Source organism: Pseudorca crassidens, chromosome 12 (genome assembly GCF_039906515.1).
Source record: "Pseudorca crassidens isolate mPseCra1 chromosome 12, mPseCra1.hap1, whole genome shotgun sequence".
In the NCBI taxonomy this organism is placed as follows: Eukaryota; Metazoa; Chordata; class Mammalia; order Artiodactyla; family Delphinidae; genus Pseudorca; species Pseudorca crassidens.
In genome coordinates, this window is record NC_090307.1 from 42,040,688 (window position 1) to 42,056,938 (window position 16,251).

The 16,251-nt window shown below is 40.3% G+C and overlaps 1 protein-coding gene across 3 annotated transcripts; it reads left to right on the top strand.

Moving 5' to 3' along the window:
* Window positions 1–964: 964 nt before the first annotated feature.
* Window positions 965–11,409, top strand: ZNF24 (zinc finger protein 24). 3 transcript variants are annotated; one of them, XM_067699332.1, is made up of 5 exons: window positions 965–1,097; window positions 2,978–3,480; window positions 3,730–3,877; window positions 5,112–5,170; window positions 5,947–6,074. In XM_067699332.1, the coding sequence occupies exons 2-4, from the start codon at window positions 3,061–3,063 to the stop codon at window positions 5,138–5,140; spliced, it is 597 nt and encodes a 198-aa protein (XP_067555433.1). In that variant the 5' UTR covers window positions 965–1,097; window positions 2,978–3,060; the 3' UTR covers window positions 5,141–5,170; window positions 5,947–6,074. The 3 variants fall into 3 exon arrangements, with proteins under 3 accessions (XP_067555433.1, XP_067555431.1, XP_067555432.1); XM_067699330.1 differs by lacking the exon at window positions 5,112–5,170 and having other exon boundaries at window positions 5,947–11,409; XM_067699331.1 differs by lacking the exons at window positions 965–1,097; window positions 5,112–5,170 and adding an exon at window positions 1,150–1,770 and having other exon boundaries at window positions 5,947–11,409.
* Window positions 11,410–16,251: the final 4,842 nt, after the last annotated feature.

Consider the following 16,251-nt stretch of genomic DNA (forward strand, 5'->3'; position numbering starts at 1 on the left):
TCCCTGCCCTTAGGAGACTTATGGAGAAAAACAAAAGAAAACAAAAACCAGAGAAATGAATAAGTGGGCTCACTTCTACCCAGTGCTTGAGAGTGGGGAGGCTTCTGGGAGGAAAGGTGGTCAGGGAGGCTGAGGATCCTGGGTCACAATGAGCCTAAGAGCTGGGGAGTGGGGTGGGGTGGAGATGGGATTGGGGGCAAGGAACAGATTACAGGAGGCCTTACAGACAAACGTCAGGAGTTTTTATGTCATAATTAAGGCAGTAGGGATCCACTGAAGGCCTTTAAATAGGGGATGAAATGATCTGATTTATGTTTTTAAACGATCACTTTGGCAGCTGTTTTGTAGTATAAAATGTCAAGCCTGAAGTCAGAAGGTGACCACGCATTCTGCAAATTCAATGTGCGATCATTGCCAAAGCTCTTGGTTAAGAGTCTCATTTTGTTTCCCTGACACATAAATTGGTCATACTAAAGCTCTATAGCACAGCAAGTGGGGAGGCAAAGGTTAGAGTCATGCCTTGGTTTTAAATCTTGCTTCCCACTTACTAGTTATGAGCTCTGGGCAAGCTATTTACTTGTGCCGCGATTATCTCAGCTGTGAAATGGGGATAATAAAAGTTCTTACCATCTTAGGGTTGTTGTGAAAATTAAATTACAATACATGTAAAGCATGGTGACTGTGCCTGGTACGATGTAGTTAGCATTCATAAATATTAGCTTTTGTTACTTCTGTCAGAGGATTACTGTGAGGATCACATGAGATAATGCATGCGAAAAGGCTTATGAAACCGTAAGACTATCTTAGTGGCTGAATTCTTTCTTTTCCTTGTCTTCTAAGCGGAACACAGAAGGCTGGGCTATCCGGAGGAAAGAGGCGCGAGGCCAAGCGTAGCCTCAAAGCAGTCATTGTCGTCGGACAGCCCTTCCCCCTGCCCGGAGCGCATCTCCATGGTAACGCGGTGCTTCGCCTCCCCCCGCCTCCTGGGGCCCGCAGACCGGAAGCAGTCTGCGCCGGGGGCTGCTGGGAAACCGCTCGTGAGTGGCGTTTGTGCGTCCGCCGTGCACAGCGAAGCGGCTGCGGTTCCCGAGCCCGAGGTTTGCGCGAGAGTGGGGGGAAGTGCGTGAGGGAGACTCTGGGCTACGGGCTGCGGACCGCTTTGGCAAGAGTCAGCGAAGAAGCCTGGCGGGGACCTTTCTCGGCTTCCCGGGAGGCGCGGGGGGGCAGGCCGCGGACTCCATGCCCGGCAGTTGGGGGACGGCGAGGGGTACACGGAAAGCCAGATTCGGCTTTCAGCACCTTCGGAGACTCCTCCATCCCTTGTGTCCTCCGCGACCCTTGCCTTCCCCTCCCCCATCGGGCGGTTTTGTTCTATTTCGAGGCCCTGGCATCTCGCGGAGAGTTCTGGGATTCTTTTCGGGCGGAGGTGGGAGTGGGCGGACCTCGCGCGGGGCCTGCCGGGACTTGTAGTTCAGCCGGTCGCGGGCGGAAGTACCGTGGCTTCGACGCTGTTGTGGCAGGGTGGCTTTTGGTCTAACGAAAGCCGCCGCCGCGAGTGCGGGGAAGAAGGCTGGAATCGCTGCGGTGGGGGCGGGGTTCGCAGCGGCAGTCTGCAGGAGTGAGTGGGGAACTGAGCTCCCCGCCCACGCGCCGTCGGGACAGCGAGGCTGCCCTCCCCGCACCTCCTCACGTCCCACGGGCAGGGTGCTGTATGAGAACGTAAAAGTAAGAGAAATTTATTTTCTGTAGACTGTTTGAGCCGTCGATAAGGTAGGGTCTTGGAATAGGAACAAACGAATCTGTAGGCCAAACCTACGTGTTTGTAGGGCCGCCACACTCCAGAGTGTTTAATTACACCTGTATGTATATTACCTGATAAGATATTTTCCGATTCCTAGTCTCATGGGGTTACGGGAAGTTGTTTGGAAATTACTGGCTTTCACATTCCGGGTCCTGAATAGGTACATTGAGTAGCTGCATGGCTCATTCCTAATGGGTATTGTAAACAATGGCATGGGCATGACTGTGCAAATACTAAGGAAAGGATCAGAAATAGTACAAGGTTTCCCTGAAGGTAGAAGCCGGGGAGCCTGTGAGTCACCCAGTGTAAGGACAAGAGTCTACACCACTGCACGAAGTTACGGTGTTATGAGAGTGCCTTTTCTTTGAAAAATTTTACTGTGATTAATGCCTGTCATTACAAATGTAAAGGTACTTACGGCGCGGTGGGTGACTGAATAATACTTAAGTTTTATGGCACATAGTGGTTAATTTTTGTCAACATTATGTATCTGTTACTGAGCAAGTGAATGTTTTTTTCACGTATATTTTAACTCCAGGGAGTTCTTAAACATTTTGAAAATATTTCTTAGCCCTTAAAAAACATTTGTCAAAAGAAATTTTTTAAGCGGATAATGAAAAAGCAGTCCCTGCTTTTGAGGTGACCTAAGTGTGTCAGGGAACACCAGTTATGAATTGCAAATAATGTATTCAAGGGTCAGATGCATTTAAATAACACTGAAGTGGTCTGGTGCTTACTTGGATTCTTTTGATTGTTGAAATAGGTTTTGTAGGTCACAGATAGGCAAACTTTTTCTCTAAAGGGCCAGAGTAAATACTAGGTTTTTCATGCCCTATAGTGTCTATTGCAACTACTCAATTCTGCTATTGTAGTGTGAACAAATAAAATTTATGGAGACAACTTAATTTCGTATCATTTTCACATGTCATGGAGTGTTCTTTTGATTTCTTTCAACCATGTCAAAATGTGAAAACTCTTCTTAGTACAAGCACTGTACAAAAATGGGCACCAGGCTAGATTTGGCCATGAGCTGTAGTTTGCCAACTTCTGGTTTTAGGTTATTGATTGGAATTTTTAACCTAGTAAAAGAATACATTTTTATTTCCTTTAATCGGTATGTGTCCAAATTCTTAGACTATTTGGTCATTTATATATTTTTCATTTCTTGTGCCTCAGGAGTGCCTGTGAAGAAAACGGGGTATTTCCCTGAGGCCTGTATCCTACCTTGATTGTCTTTTCTTGAAGTATTATAAATCAGGATGTCTGCACAGTCAGTGGAAGAGGATTCAATACTTATCATCCCAACTCCAGATGAAGAGGAAAAAATTCTGAGAGTGAAGTTGGAGGAGGATCCTGATGGCGAAGAGGGGTCAAGTATCCCCTGGAACCATCTCCCTGGCCCGGAGGTTTTCCGGCAGCGATTCAGGCAGTTTGGATACCAGGATTCACCTGGGCCCCGTGAAGCTGTGAGCCAGCTTCGGGAACTTTGCCGTCTATGGCTCAGGCCAGAGACACACACAAAAGAACAAATCTTGGAGCTGGTAGTACTGGAGCAGTTTGTTGCCATCCTACCCAAGGAGCTACAGACTTGGGTTCGAGAGCATCATCCAGAGAATGGAGAGGAGGCAGTGACGGTGCTGGAGGATTTAGAGAGTGAACTGGACGACCCTGGACAGCCGGTAAGCCTGCTGCGTCACGTTCCTGGGTCAGGAGCATTGGCATGGCAGTAGGCGCAGCTGCTGAATTAATTCCACTCAACTAAGTTAAAATTATGTTTCTGTGTCGTTCCCCCCCCCCCCCCGCATTATCTATGCTTGTTTGCCATCTAGGCCTCTGCAGCATATGTTTTGTATGGTTTCTTTTGTGTGCATTTAGGTTTGATTCTCATCACGTTCGTTCTCAACTGAACCAAACCCTTTCATTTCCAGGTTTCTCTTCGACGACGAAAACGGGAAGTGTTAGTAGAGGAGATGGTATCTCAAGAAGAAGCTCAGGGATTACCAAGTTCTGAGCTCGATGCAGTGGAAAACCAGCTCAAGTGGGCATCCTGGGAGCTCCATTCCCTAAGGCACTGTGGTGAGGACCCCATGTGGGCAGGAGGATGAAAGAGGGTGTGGACCTTTTGTCCGGAACTCTTTGCTTATTTTTACTGTGAGGGAGGGGGGGGATAATCACCTTAACTTGATTGCTTAGACATAGACACACTGTAGGGTTTCGATTCTTTTCTAATAACAGTTGGTTTGCTAACCTCAGGTCTTTTATTCCTCAACATTAACATCATCAGCCTTTTCTTCTCTTTTACTTCGTTCTTTGAAGGCCTATCCATTTCAGGCTGGATTTGCCTTACTCTGAGCCAGCACCCACCTGTAGACCGGGTCGCTCTGTTTCACCTTGCCATATTGCTTATTTGCCATCTGTTTCACATCCTTTTAGTCTCTTGCCTAGTGTTCCTGGTACAATAAGCTTACCTGATACCTCTTCAAATCTAGTTTTTTTGTTTATAGTTTATTACTGAAGCCTCTTCTGAATTTTTAGCTTTTTGTATGTGTTTTTTTCTTCAAACATCCTACCTAAAGTCATTTTTGTTTCCTAAGAAGCTTCTTTTGTAGAAATGATATTTAGAGAAAATTCTTCACCTTTTCTAAGTATTTATGGAAAAATATGGCTCCTAGCTATAATAAATACAAGTATAGAAAAATTAAGTAGAAAGCTCATAATTCACTAAGGCTGTTCTTTCCCAGTATCTTGGCAGTTAATGCCACATACTTACTTATTTTGATACAACCCCATATATTCCTAAAACCGCTACATTTCTTTTTCATATTTATATGAATTAAAATGAAATTTTGTTTGAGACTGCTTTGGGAATCATTCCTTGAGGTAGTTGGAGGTAATGCTAGTGTAATGAGCTCTGAGCAGGCTTCCCCTCTGAATTATGGGGCATTCTTTTGTGCAATAAAGTTTGAGAACCACTGTCTTTGGTTGTTGGAGGTGGTATCTTCCTAGGAACTTCTCCCCTGCCTGAACTTTAGGATAATTCTCGCCTCTTTTTAAGTAGCCTCATTTTAGCAGTCTGGTCTCTACCACACTTGGGAGCTCAATTCTTTGTGTGCCATTTGTCACCTTCACACTCACTTCTCTGTTCTTCAAGTCTCCAGACCTCACTGATCCCCTCTAACTCTTCAGCATCTCTTTGTCAGCCTTTTTTCTGACTATCCCTTTCTTAATCATTTGTTACAGATTTGCTCACTGTTTATAACTTTTTTGAGCAGTGCTGTTCACCCTTTAGTAACTGTGTTTATTCTTTAAGGCTTGAAGTTTCAGGAAGGTCTGAAATGAGACTCGCTCATAATCACTGCCTGCCTACAGGTGGGTCATGGTACCTCATGTTGGTAATTTGGGCCGTTCTTTCACTGAACACATCTTACTGAGGCCTGGAAGTAACAACTCGTCTAAAAACCATGACAAATACCAAATACATGAGGCTGCTTTTAAAGGAAAACTTTCAGTTATTAAAGGTGCATTGAATTTGTAAGTGTCACGTCCCAAATTAACACAGGACACTCTCGGCTTACCTTCAGCTTTTTGTCAGGACTCCTATATTCTCCTTTTAGTCTGATCTTGGCTGTGACCTGCCTTGTCCTGCTCATTTTAGAAATAGTCACTTTCTGACAGATTGGTGGTTATTTGCACATTGTATTTTGATATAATTTCTCCCTTTTTCAAAGTAAAAGAATATTAAAATGATTTAGAACGGCCAATTTTATTTTATTTTTCTCCAGACCTAGCTGCATCACTTTGACTGTCTGTAACAAACTTAGACTCTCTAAAAAATCTGCCATTTTTCTGCCCTTTGGTTTTTGACTACTACTGTATAACCCACTCCCTTATGTTACCACTTTTATTAGGATACAACCTTTTAATTTCTCATGTTCCCATGCTCTCACTTCATTAACCTCATAATCAGCCATTTCATTTTTTTTCTTTTTTGAGAGTAGGTAACCTTATCACCAGTTTTCATAGTGCTGTTTATAGACATATGCAAGCTATTTACTTTTAGTTCATTTTTTAAAAAATTTTTTCTTCAAGTTTCTTTCCTCTCAGAATAGGAAATGAGTGATATTTACATTTTCTGTTTATTTCAGATGATGATGCTAGGACTGAAAATGGAGCGCTAGCTCCAAAGCAGGAGATTCCTTCAGCAGTAGAATCTCATGAAGTTCCTGGCACTCTCAATATAGGTGTTCCTCAAATTTTTAAATATGGAGAAACCTGTTTTCCCAAGGGCAGGTTTGAAAGAAAGAGAAATCCCTCCCGAAAGAAACAACATATATGCGATGAATGTGGAAAACACTTCAGTCAGGGCTCAGCCCTTATTCTTCATCAAAGAATCCACAGTGGGGAGAAACCCTATGGATGTGTTGAGTGTGGGAAAGCATTCAGCAGGAGTTCTATCCTTGTGCAACACCAGAGAGTCCATACTGGAGAAAAACCTTACAAATGTCTTGAATGTGGAAAAGCCTTTAGCCAGAATTCTGGGCTTATTAATCATCAGAGAATCCATACTGGGGAGAAACCTTATGAATGCGTTCAGTGTGGGAAATCCTATAGTCAAAGCTCAAATCTTTTTAGACATCAACGAAGACACAATGCAGAGAAACTTCTCAATGTTGTGAAAGTTTAAGAAATGAAAAAAAAAAATCAGCACTCAGGTCTTTTTCTTCTGAAATGAAGACAAAATTAAAAACATGAAATGATACATAATAGTTTTCCTATAGACTTAGAAAATCCACTGGGAAGTGTAGAAAATTTTCACCCACTATTATTATCTTATCTTGAAAGAAATGGTGTCATACCTGCCTAGAAACTGAAATTTTAAACTTAATTCAGGTGTTAATGCCTAAATCTTCCATGTGATGTTTATATTCTTATTATTTTTCCAAATGATAAACTACCTGATTCTTTGTCCCTTTGTTAAAACTTTCCTTCTTAGACAGATATGTTATTTGTGTTGATCATTGAAATGTTCTTTACAAGGATACATTCCTTTCTACATTGAAAAGCAATGTAGGAATTGTAAAATCTGAAAACTGAAACCATTTTTTCCAAATTTACCAGTTTTCTTTTACCTAATTTGAATATGCATTTCAGAAAATAGAAGATAAAGGATGACCAAAAACCTCAAAGTGAAATGAGCCTTAAAACTCAGATAAGAAGTGATGGTGATGAAACATCAAAAAGTGAATGGGACACCTAGATTGGGGAAGATTGACAAATACTTTGATCCAAGAATTGAAGTATATCAAGAATTTATCTAGGTGTAGTTAGTTTCCTGCCTGCAGGAAAACTCAAAAATAGCTCATCTTACCTGTAATTGGGAAGCATCCCACTAATGAAAATAATGTCCTCTCATGTATCATTAGAAAGTGGACAGTCTAAACAATAAACAGTTATAAAACTATGAAGGTAGAAATTATAACACTAGGGAAAGATTTGTAGTGAATGGCAGTGTTGAAGGGCAAATGTAAATAAGAGTGATGGTCTTTCTTGGCTTTTAGAAAACAAAAGACTTGAAGATCTAAGTCATTATTTTTCCTTCATTTTTAAGGACAGAAAAATCCATGACAGGTGGGCAATGAGTATCAGGTTTGCGATTTTACTCCTTTGGTACAAAAGGATTGAACACCAGGCTAACAAAGCAGCCATGCATTTATTAAATTTTCTACCGACAAGGCACTGTGCTAGGTACTGTAACCCTGCCATAATTAGGTAGGTATTTCTTCCACTGTAAATCATTGGGGGTTGGTACAAAGCTGTTGCATGTGAGTTAGCCTCTTCCCCCACCTCTGAGATTCCTAGAGCCATAGTTGTCTTACCAGGGTGTTGTATTTGGGTAAAGGAAGACTCAGCTCAAAGAGCTAGCCAGCTCTTCAGCAATCTTCAGAGGTGAGTCCAAGATAACTATCACAGTTTGGAGGTTTGTGGGTCTTTTATAAAAAAAAAAAAAAAAACTAATCAATCTCTAGTAGCATTGAGGTTATACTTACATGTTAAGTTGAATGGGTTCTATTTAAAAAAAAAAAAAACTAGGTTATAACTAGTTTAACTGTCAGAGTTTGTGGAACTTTTTTTTTTTTCATTTTAAGTCTTAACACATTTTTTTAATGTATAAAAATAATACACATTGTAGTAGTAGGATCATATACTCCTTGTCTGAGAATCCCAAGTACTGTGGTTCTGTTTAATGGAAAACTCTGAAAGTTAAAATATAGATATGAGAAAAGGCTTTTTTATAGTGGGCATAATTGTGTGGAAAATGACCCATGTGAATAAAAATATTTCATAGTTCCAGAGGTTTTGGTTACATCTGGTACTTGGATCAAATTAAAAAATGGAAGGTGAGATTTGCATGAGCCTGTTAAAAAGCATACTAATGCGAGGCCAGCTGGTGGAGAAGTGAGGCAGAATGGAGCTTGTCTATAGATTTTCTGATAACAATTATAAGAAATGTGCTTTATAGATTAAGATTTATTGAAGTATAAATATGTAGTAATGATATAATGTATTTTAAGTTATACAAGAATATGTAGGGACTTTTGTTTGGGTCTTCTCTTTGTGGCTGAGAGGAAACAAGTCAATGTCCAATAAAGCTATAAATTCCTCCACTCTAAGATAAAACGGTCTTGGGTTGATTGATTTATTTATTTATAACTGGCTTCTTTCCAAGTAGGTTTTGAGGTGGCATATTTGGAATACTGCTGGGATGACAGAATTCTTTTATCAGAGTAGGTAAGAAGGGAATAACCTCTTGGTGGCTAGAATTTCATGGGTTTTTTTAGATCTTATTTTTCCTATATACAAAGAAGCTTCCCTGTGGTACATTTTTCATAAATGCCAAAGATGTTTGGTATAATGTGAGAGCTTAGAGAAAGTATTTGAGTTGGCAAATATGAGGTTGTCTTGCCATCTCCGATACCTGTACGTTGTTTAGAAAGGATTCTGAAACTAAGGCAAGGCTCTGGGGAAAATGGGTTGGACCCAAAAAAACTGTGTGACAATACACATGAAAAGGAAGTGATGGTCTGTGTACTCGCCATCTCTGGTTAGTCTAAGTTCCTGCTAGACAATTTGATTTTAAATAACTATTTGGTGATTTAAGATTTCATCCAGACATTCATATACGTTAACACAGATAATCATATTGGCGATTCTGGGGGGGTGCCCAGCCTCTGATGAAGTGGTGATCTGGCAGTTGCCAAGCAGTGGCATCTGTTGGGTTATCAAATGAGCAGTCATTGTTAACAGCATGCAGACTGCTGATGCCTGTCCAGTAGCCACTGAGCATTTATTTGCTCATTACTGCTAAATTTTCTTTTGGTTTTCTTGGAGGTTGAACTCCCCACATTCACACCCAGTTGGCACTTGATCATTTAGCAATATGTCTAATACATTTGTGTAAGTTCAAGGGAGAGTTCTATGTACTGAAGTAATCTGCATGCCAGACATTGGATTAGACACTTTACCTATCTCACTTAGATTTGTAGACTAGGAAAGCAAGATTTAGAGAGTGTGTGACTTGCATGTGGCCAATTAGAGCTAAAACTCAAAATCTAGTTCTGTGAATTCCAGGGATGTATATTTTTTCACAATGCAATGAATGATGGCTATTAAACCTTGATTGATAAATTTTATGCTTTTATCTTATGGTTAACAAATGTAAAAGCTATTAAAACATGCTCGTTTGAGTTTTCTACAGCACAGAAATGTAAAATGAAAAAGGACATTCCTTTTCATGGTCTGCACACAGAAGTAATAATTATTTGGTTTGCTGTTCTTCCAGACTTAGACATATACATAATTAAGCAAAAATGTGTTAATAGCTGACACTTGTCACTGTATACAAGCACTGTTGGAAGTGCTTTACCATGGATTAACTCTTAATCCTCACAGCGATCATATGAGTGTGGTAGGTACATATCCCTATTTTACGTGAACTGCACTGAGACTTGCCTCCTCCCTCCCACTTTGATGTAGATTTTTTTTATAGCTACATACTAATCCATTGCATCAATACACTGTAACTTATTTAGCCAACCCCTATTGGTAGGTAATTTGGTTATTTCTGATTCTTTATTATAGGTAAAGGTAGAGTTAACCTCCGTATATATTTTGCTGCCTGTGTTGGTATTTCTGTGGGATAAATAGCTAGAAGTGGAATTACTGGGTCAGAAAACATGCACATTTAACATTTTGAGAAATACCATCAAAAAGATTGTACCACTTTACAACTCCATCAGTAGTCAGAGTGCCTCTTTGCCTACACTCCCAACCAACACTGAATCCTTCAATATTTTTGCCACTCTGATAGGCAAAAATTTATCTTTCTTTTCTTTGTTAATAAGAAGGAACATCTTTTCATATGTTTATTGGCCATTTTCATTTCCTATTGTGAATTGCATTTCCCCATTTTTTTTAATTATGGAAGTATAAATGACTACCATCTCAGTGTACTTAACTCTTACACAAGACTGAAGAGAGACCCTTTTCTGCAGCGTTTCCTATCACATTCCACTGCCCACAGTTTAGTATACGTTCTTCTGATCTCCTTTCCATAATTTCCATGTGAATATACACATATAAATGCTGTTTTTACATAAATAGGATCATATATATGTATTCTGCAGCTTGCTTTTTTTTTTTTTTTGTCTCAGATCCTGAGGTCTTTAAATTTCTTTAATGGTTGAATAGTATTCAGTACTATGAAAATACCATTATTTAACTATTCCCTTATTTTTTCTTTTGCTATTACATTGCCGAAGTAAAGATCTCTTTCATATCTCTTTGTGCACGCGTGTGAATATGTCTTTAGAATGGAGTATAAGGTAGATTGTTGGGACAAAGGGTGCGCTCTGGTAGACCCACCTTAGCCTTCCCAAAGGCCCTCATAACTTTCTATTTTCACCAACTGTATAGAAAGTGCTCATTTCCCCATATAGCCTTACCTACACTTGATAATTTTCATCTGATGGGCAAAAAAAAAAAGGATCATTTTGCATTTCCCTGGTTAATGGTGAGGTTGATTACATATGTTTATTGGCCGTTTATAGTTTTATCATGGATTGTTTGTATCCTTTACCTGCTCTTCTGTTGGGTTATGTGTGGATATATGTTGTTTTTGTTCAGCATCTCTTTCCCCATCTTGTGATAACAGAATCCTTATTTATTGTGGGGAACCCATTCCCTGTGGCTTAGGTGAGTACATAACCAGGCCTGGCCCTCCTGAGTCCCACAGCTCCTTAGCCACAGTGATTAAAGAATGGGCATGTAACTCAAGCCAGGCTAAAGAAAGTCCTCAACAGAACTTCTGCTGGAACTCTTGGAAAGAACGCTCGACAGAGATCTCACGAACTAATGACTGTGTAAGCCTGAAAATTTGTACCATGTGAAGAGAGTCTGAGGGGAAACTCAGAGGCTAGCAGAAAGGAATGAGAACTAAGTTCTGATGTCAATTTTCTGGAGGCCCTAGATCCAGCTGTGCCTAAAGCCTGCCCTACCTCTGGACTTTAACGTTTTGTGAGCCAATAAAGTCCCTTTCTTGTTTAAGATAATTGAATTGGATTTCTGTCCTGATTAATATAGGTTATTTGTATTTTCATATCAATTTTTAGAAAACCTTTGTAATTTTAAATTCTAGACTTATACTTAATGCACCACATAGGTTAATAAAATTAGCATGGCGTTCCATGATTTGACCTCTGTCAACCTCTGCCATTTGTTACTCTACACCACACACCACACACATATACTTTAAATTCCGATAATAACTGAACATTGGTGTTGGCATTGTCTGTAGATGAAAAACTTCACACAATCAGGTCTTTGGCATTTCTCTTCTGTACTTCCTACAGATTCATTAACTTGGGACTCAGACGGGATTACACTGCTGAGTCTATGCTGTACCCACCTCCAACCATTGCTCCTGGGATGTTTCCCTGAAGCATCCCCTGTATGTGACCCTTGGACTTCCTCCCCATGGCCTCCACTCCCCTGCCTCCCCCCCAACAAGGCTCTCCGGAGTTCTCTTTTTTAAATTTTCAGGCCTGTGGATTTGAAGTTGCTCAGGTCCAAGAGTGTTCTGGGGTTTACATCTATTGATTTTGGAAACTATAGATGGCAGTGGAAAAAAAGGAAAGCATATTGTTCGACGTGATGAATGGTAAAGAGAAAATATATTGGGAAAGAAAGGATCACAAAACATCAAGGAGGAAGAGTATTGCAGTTTAGATAGGTTGTCCAGGGAAGATTTCACTGATAGTGAAATTTGAGAAAAGATACGAATGAGTATAAGGAAGTCCACGAGACTCTGGAGGAAAGATGTTCTAGGCATGGGAACAGCAAGTGCGAAGAACTTGATGTAGGAGCAATGCCTGATTTGTTCAAGAGACAGCAAGAAGGCCAGTGTGGCTGGAGCAGAATGAAAAGGGGGAAAGTAGTGGATGAAGCCAGAGAAATGAGTTAAGGGTGGAGGGTAGGGCCAGATCATGGAAGACCTGGTTAGCCATTGGTAAGGACTATGACTTTTACTTTGAATGAGATGGGAAACTATTAGAGGTTTTGGGCAAAGGAGTGTAATGAGTAGGTGCTGAGAATAGAACAAAGCAGTGTCTAGCTATCTCGTTTCTTTAAATTCTTAAAAAATATAATTCTATAATATAACTATTAATATATAAACTAATATAGGAAAAGTTTAGAAATAGAAATCACCCCAAAAGTCACCCATGAGTCCACATAGTAACAGCACATTAACATTTTTATGTTCTCTCTATGCCTATATTATTCTCTATATACCTATCCCCATCTATACCTATTATACCATGTTTAAAACAGAAAGAAAAATCTAGAAAACAGTAAACAAAATGTCCGTATCTTGGTTTGCTAATCTTAGTGCTTCTTTCCTCTTAACTTTGGATCAACTGTGCTTCTGCCTGAGGCTAGCATCTTCATTGGATCTAAGCCACCCTCTCACACCTACTCAAAGACATACCCCAATAATCCTCACCTCTTGCATTATCAAATTTTCCTCTCCTGAATTTTTTAATTAGCATGCAAACATACTTTTTAAAAGTCACTCACATAGCCTTCGGACCAAGATGACTAACCTGCCTGAACAAGTACAATACCAGACAAAATATATCAGAAGCAAAGGATGGGAGAGACGTGATCCCTGAAATGGGAAACATGAAGCAAACTTGGGTTCCCTCAGTTTACTGCCTGGAGAGAGTTTCTAGGCTACAGCACAGGGAGGGAGAACTCAAGCAGAGCTTGACCGTATCCCTAAGTTGAGATGACGGAGCAAGGCGCCCTGAGAGGCCAAGTGACTAGATTGGCAGGGCAGAGTACCAAAGAGGAGAGACCTAAACGCTGGAGGTCTGCAGAGGGTCCCTCACAAGTATTCAGTTGATTGCTGATGAACACCTGTGTAAAGAAACTACCTGAGGTGGGGGAAAGAATCATCCAGAAGAATTAGGGGGAAAAAAATCACTGGAACTCACAAAGTGCCAGTAATAGTACCATCGGCGAGGGCAGAAAACCTCCTAAGTCACAGGACGTCAGAGCAATGGCTCTCAAACGACGGCAGTTTTATGCCCCGCCCCACCCCCGCCAAGAGACAATTGGTAGTATCTGGAGACATTTTTGGTTTTCATAACCAGAGAAGATGGGCTCTACTGGCATCTACTGGGTAGAGGCCAGAGATGCTGCTAAACATCCTACAATGAATTATCCAGCCTTAAATATCAATAGTGCTGAGGTTGAGAAACTCTGGGTTCGAATAGTAGAGTCTTGCCTGCATAGGAGAAAAAAATGAACCCTAGACTAAACACTGCCTGAAAGATACTTAATAGCAAGACCTAAGAGGGTAAAACTGCCCAAGCAATTTAAACACATCCCAGAACAAAGCTCAAGAATATATATATTAAAAATATTCAGTACCCAACAACATACAATACAAAATGACTGGCATCCAATCAAAAATTGGATAACTCATAAGTCATGCAAAGAAACAGGAAAATACAACCCATAATAAGAAAAACCACTCAATCAAATTGACCCAGAAATGACAAAGAATTAGACAAGCTCATTAAGACAATTATTAAACTATTCCATGTGATCAAGAAGCTAGTGGAAGTATTGAACATGCTCAGTAGCAACATGAAAGCTATAAAAAAATCAACCAAATTAAGCTTTTAGAGATAAAAACTGCAATGTCTGAGATTTAAAAAAAAATGCACAGATGGGATTAACTGTGGATTAAACATAATAGAAGAAAAGAATAAAAAAAATCATGGTAGATAAGACATAACAAAAGAAACCATCCAAAATGAAAAACAGGCAAATAAAACACTAAGAAAAATTGAACAGAGCTGTAGTACAACTTCAAGCAGCCTAATATGTGTAAGAGTAATTAGAGTTCCTGAAGGTGAGGGGAGGGAAGAGGAATAGCGAAATATTTGAAAAAAGTAATCTCTGGGACGCAGCTCTTATTGGTAAACTTTTAGTAATGAAATACTTATAATAGAAAAAAAAAAGTCTCAATTTTTTGAGACTTCAGCTTCCACCTTAAGAAACCAGAAAAAGAATAAATTAAACCCAAAGTAAAGAGAAGAAAGATTAGATTGGAAATCAACAAAATAGAAAACAGAAAAACAGGAGAAAAATCAATTTCTGTACTCTGTTTAAACCAAAAGCTAACTTTTAAAAAAGATTAATAAAATTGATAAACTTCCAGCCAGACTGATCAGGAAAGAAAAAAAGTTGAAGATACAAATTATAACAGGAATGAGAGGTGTGACATTACTGTATATTACACAAATTCTTCTCCACATAAAGAGTGATAATCAATGGGAATTCCCTGGCGGTCCAGTGCTTAGGACTCAGCGCTTTCACTGCCGTGTCCCAGGTTCAGTCCCTGGTTAGGGAACTGAGATCCCGCACGCAAGCTGCATGGTGTGGCCAAACAAGACAAAACAAAAGAAGAGTGCTAATCAACTTTGCTAACCTCCATATTGCTAATTTCAATATTCATTTATTACTTATATTGCTTGAGCCATCAGCAGTATTTTGCATAATTGATGTATTTTCATTTGGCTTCAAGAAACAACATGCTTGGTTTTTCTCTACCTCATGGGACATTTCTTTTCAGTCTCGATGCTGGTATTTCCTCACCTCTCTGGACTTCAGTATGTTGGAGTGTCTGAGGGCTCAGTGTTCAAATCTCTTCTTTTTTCTACCTATGTTCACTTCCTAGGTAATCTCATCTGGTCTTAGATCTTTATTACCTAGGACTCCAAAATCTATATTTCAGCCTAGATCTCTTCTCTGAACTACAGGCTCATATATCGCTTTGCCTACCAGACATCTCCACTTTGATACCTGCTTTAATCTGGGTTCCTAAGAAAACAGCATAAAATTAAACCTTATTGTTAATACTTTATTGGGGTGATGCAATCCCAGAACAGGATGACTGAAGGTAAATGGGCGGTGAAGCAGGGAAAAGAGAGAACAAACACAGGTGGGTGTTACTGAGTGTCTACAGCTTGGGCACAGCTGTTTGCTTAGTCTCACTGACTATCTTCAGAGGGCAAATGGCATGAACTATGTCATCTCACCTCACCATGGGGTAGGAGGAGGGAGAAGAATTTTCTGCAGGCTCCCCTCGCTCGCCCTCTGGTCAGTTTCCACCACAGAACATCAATTCCACACTTCCAGGTGCACCATTCAGCCTCTCCAGCAGTCAGGTTCCAAGACAGTGCCATAGCACAGGAGGAGTGGCAGGCAAGAGATCCAGCGGGAGTCAGTTGCTCCCTCTGCCTGCAGCCTGGTGGGCCTGCAACCTCAAGGGTTGGTGCAGGCAGTCTTCTTAGAGGGTCGTCAGTATCACAGAGCAGAAACTCTGGCCCTGCAAATAGGAGGAGGCTTATAAACTGGGCTTGGTACAGTGACTAATTAGGCATCTTAAACCCAACATGCCCCCATCAAAATTTAATTTCTCCCCAAACATGTTCTTCTTGTAGTCTTCTTCATCTTAGAAAGTGGCAATTTTGTCCTCCCAGTTGGTCAGGCCATAGCCTCCCTGATTTCCTGCTTGCTCTGCTTCACTCAGCTCTCCCCACAGCATCCAGATCATGTTCAGACTGTGTCACTTCTCTGCTCAAAATCCTCTTCCTCCTCGCTCTGTTTGAATGTCAACGGGGCATTGTGTCTGTAACTTAAACAATTCAGGGAAAACTTAACATAGCTATAGATATAGATATATCTGGGCATATAGCATAAGTAGATAGAGAATTATAAAGCAAATGTGATAAAATAATACTTGGGGAATCTGGGTGAAGCAAATATAGGAATTCTTTGTTCTGTTCTTGCAATTTTTCTATAAGTTTGAAATTATCTCA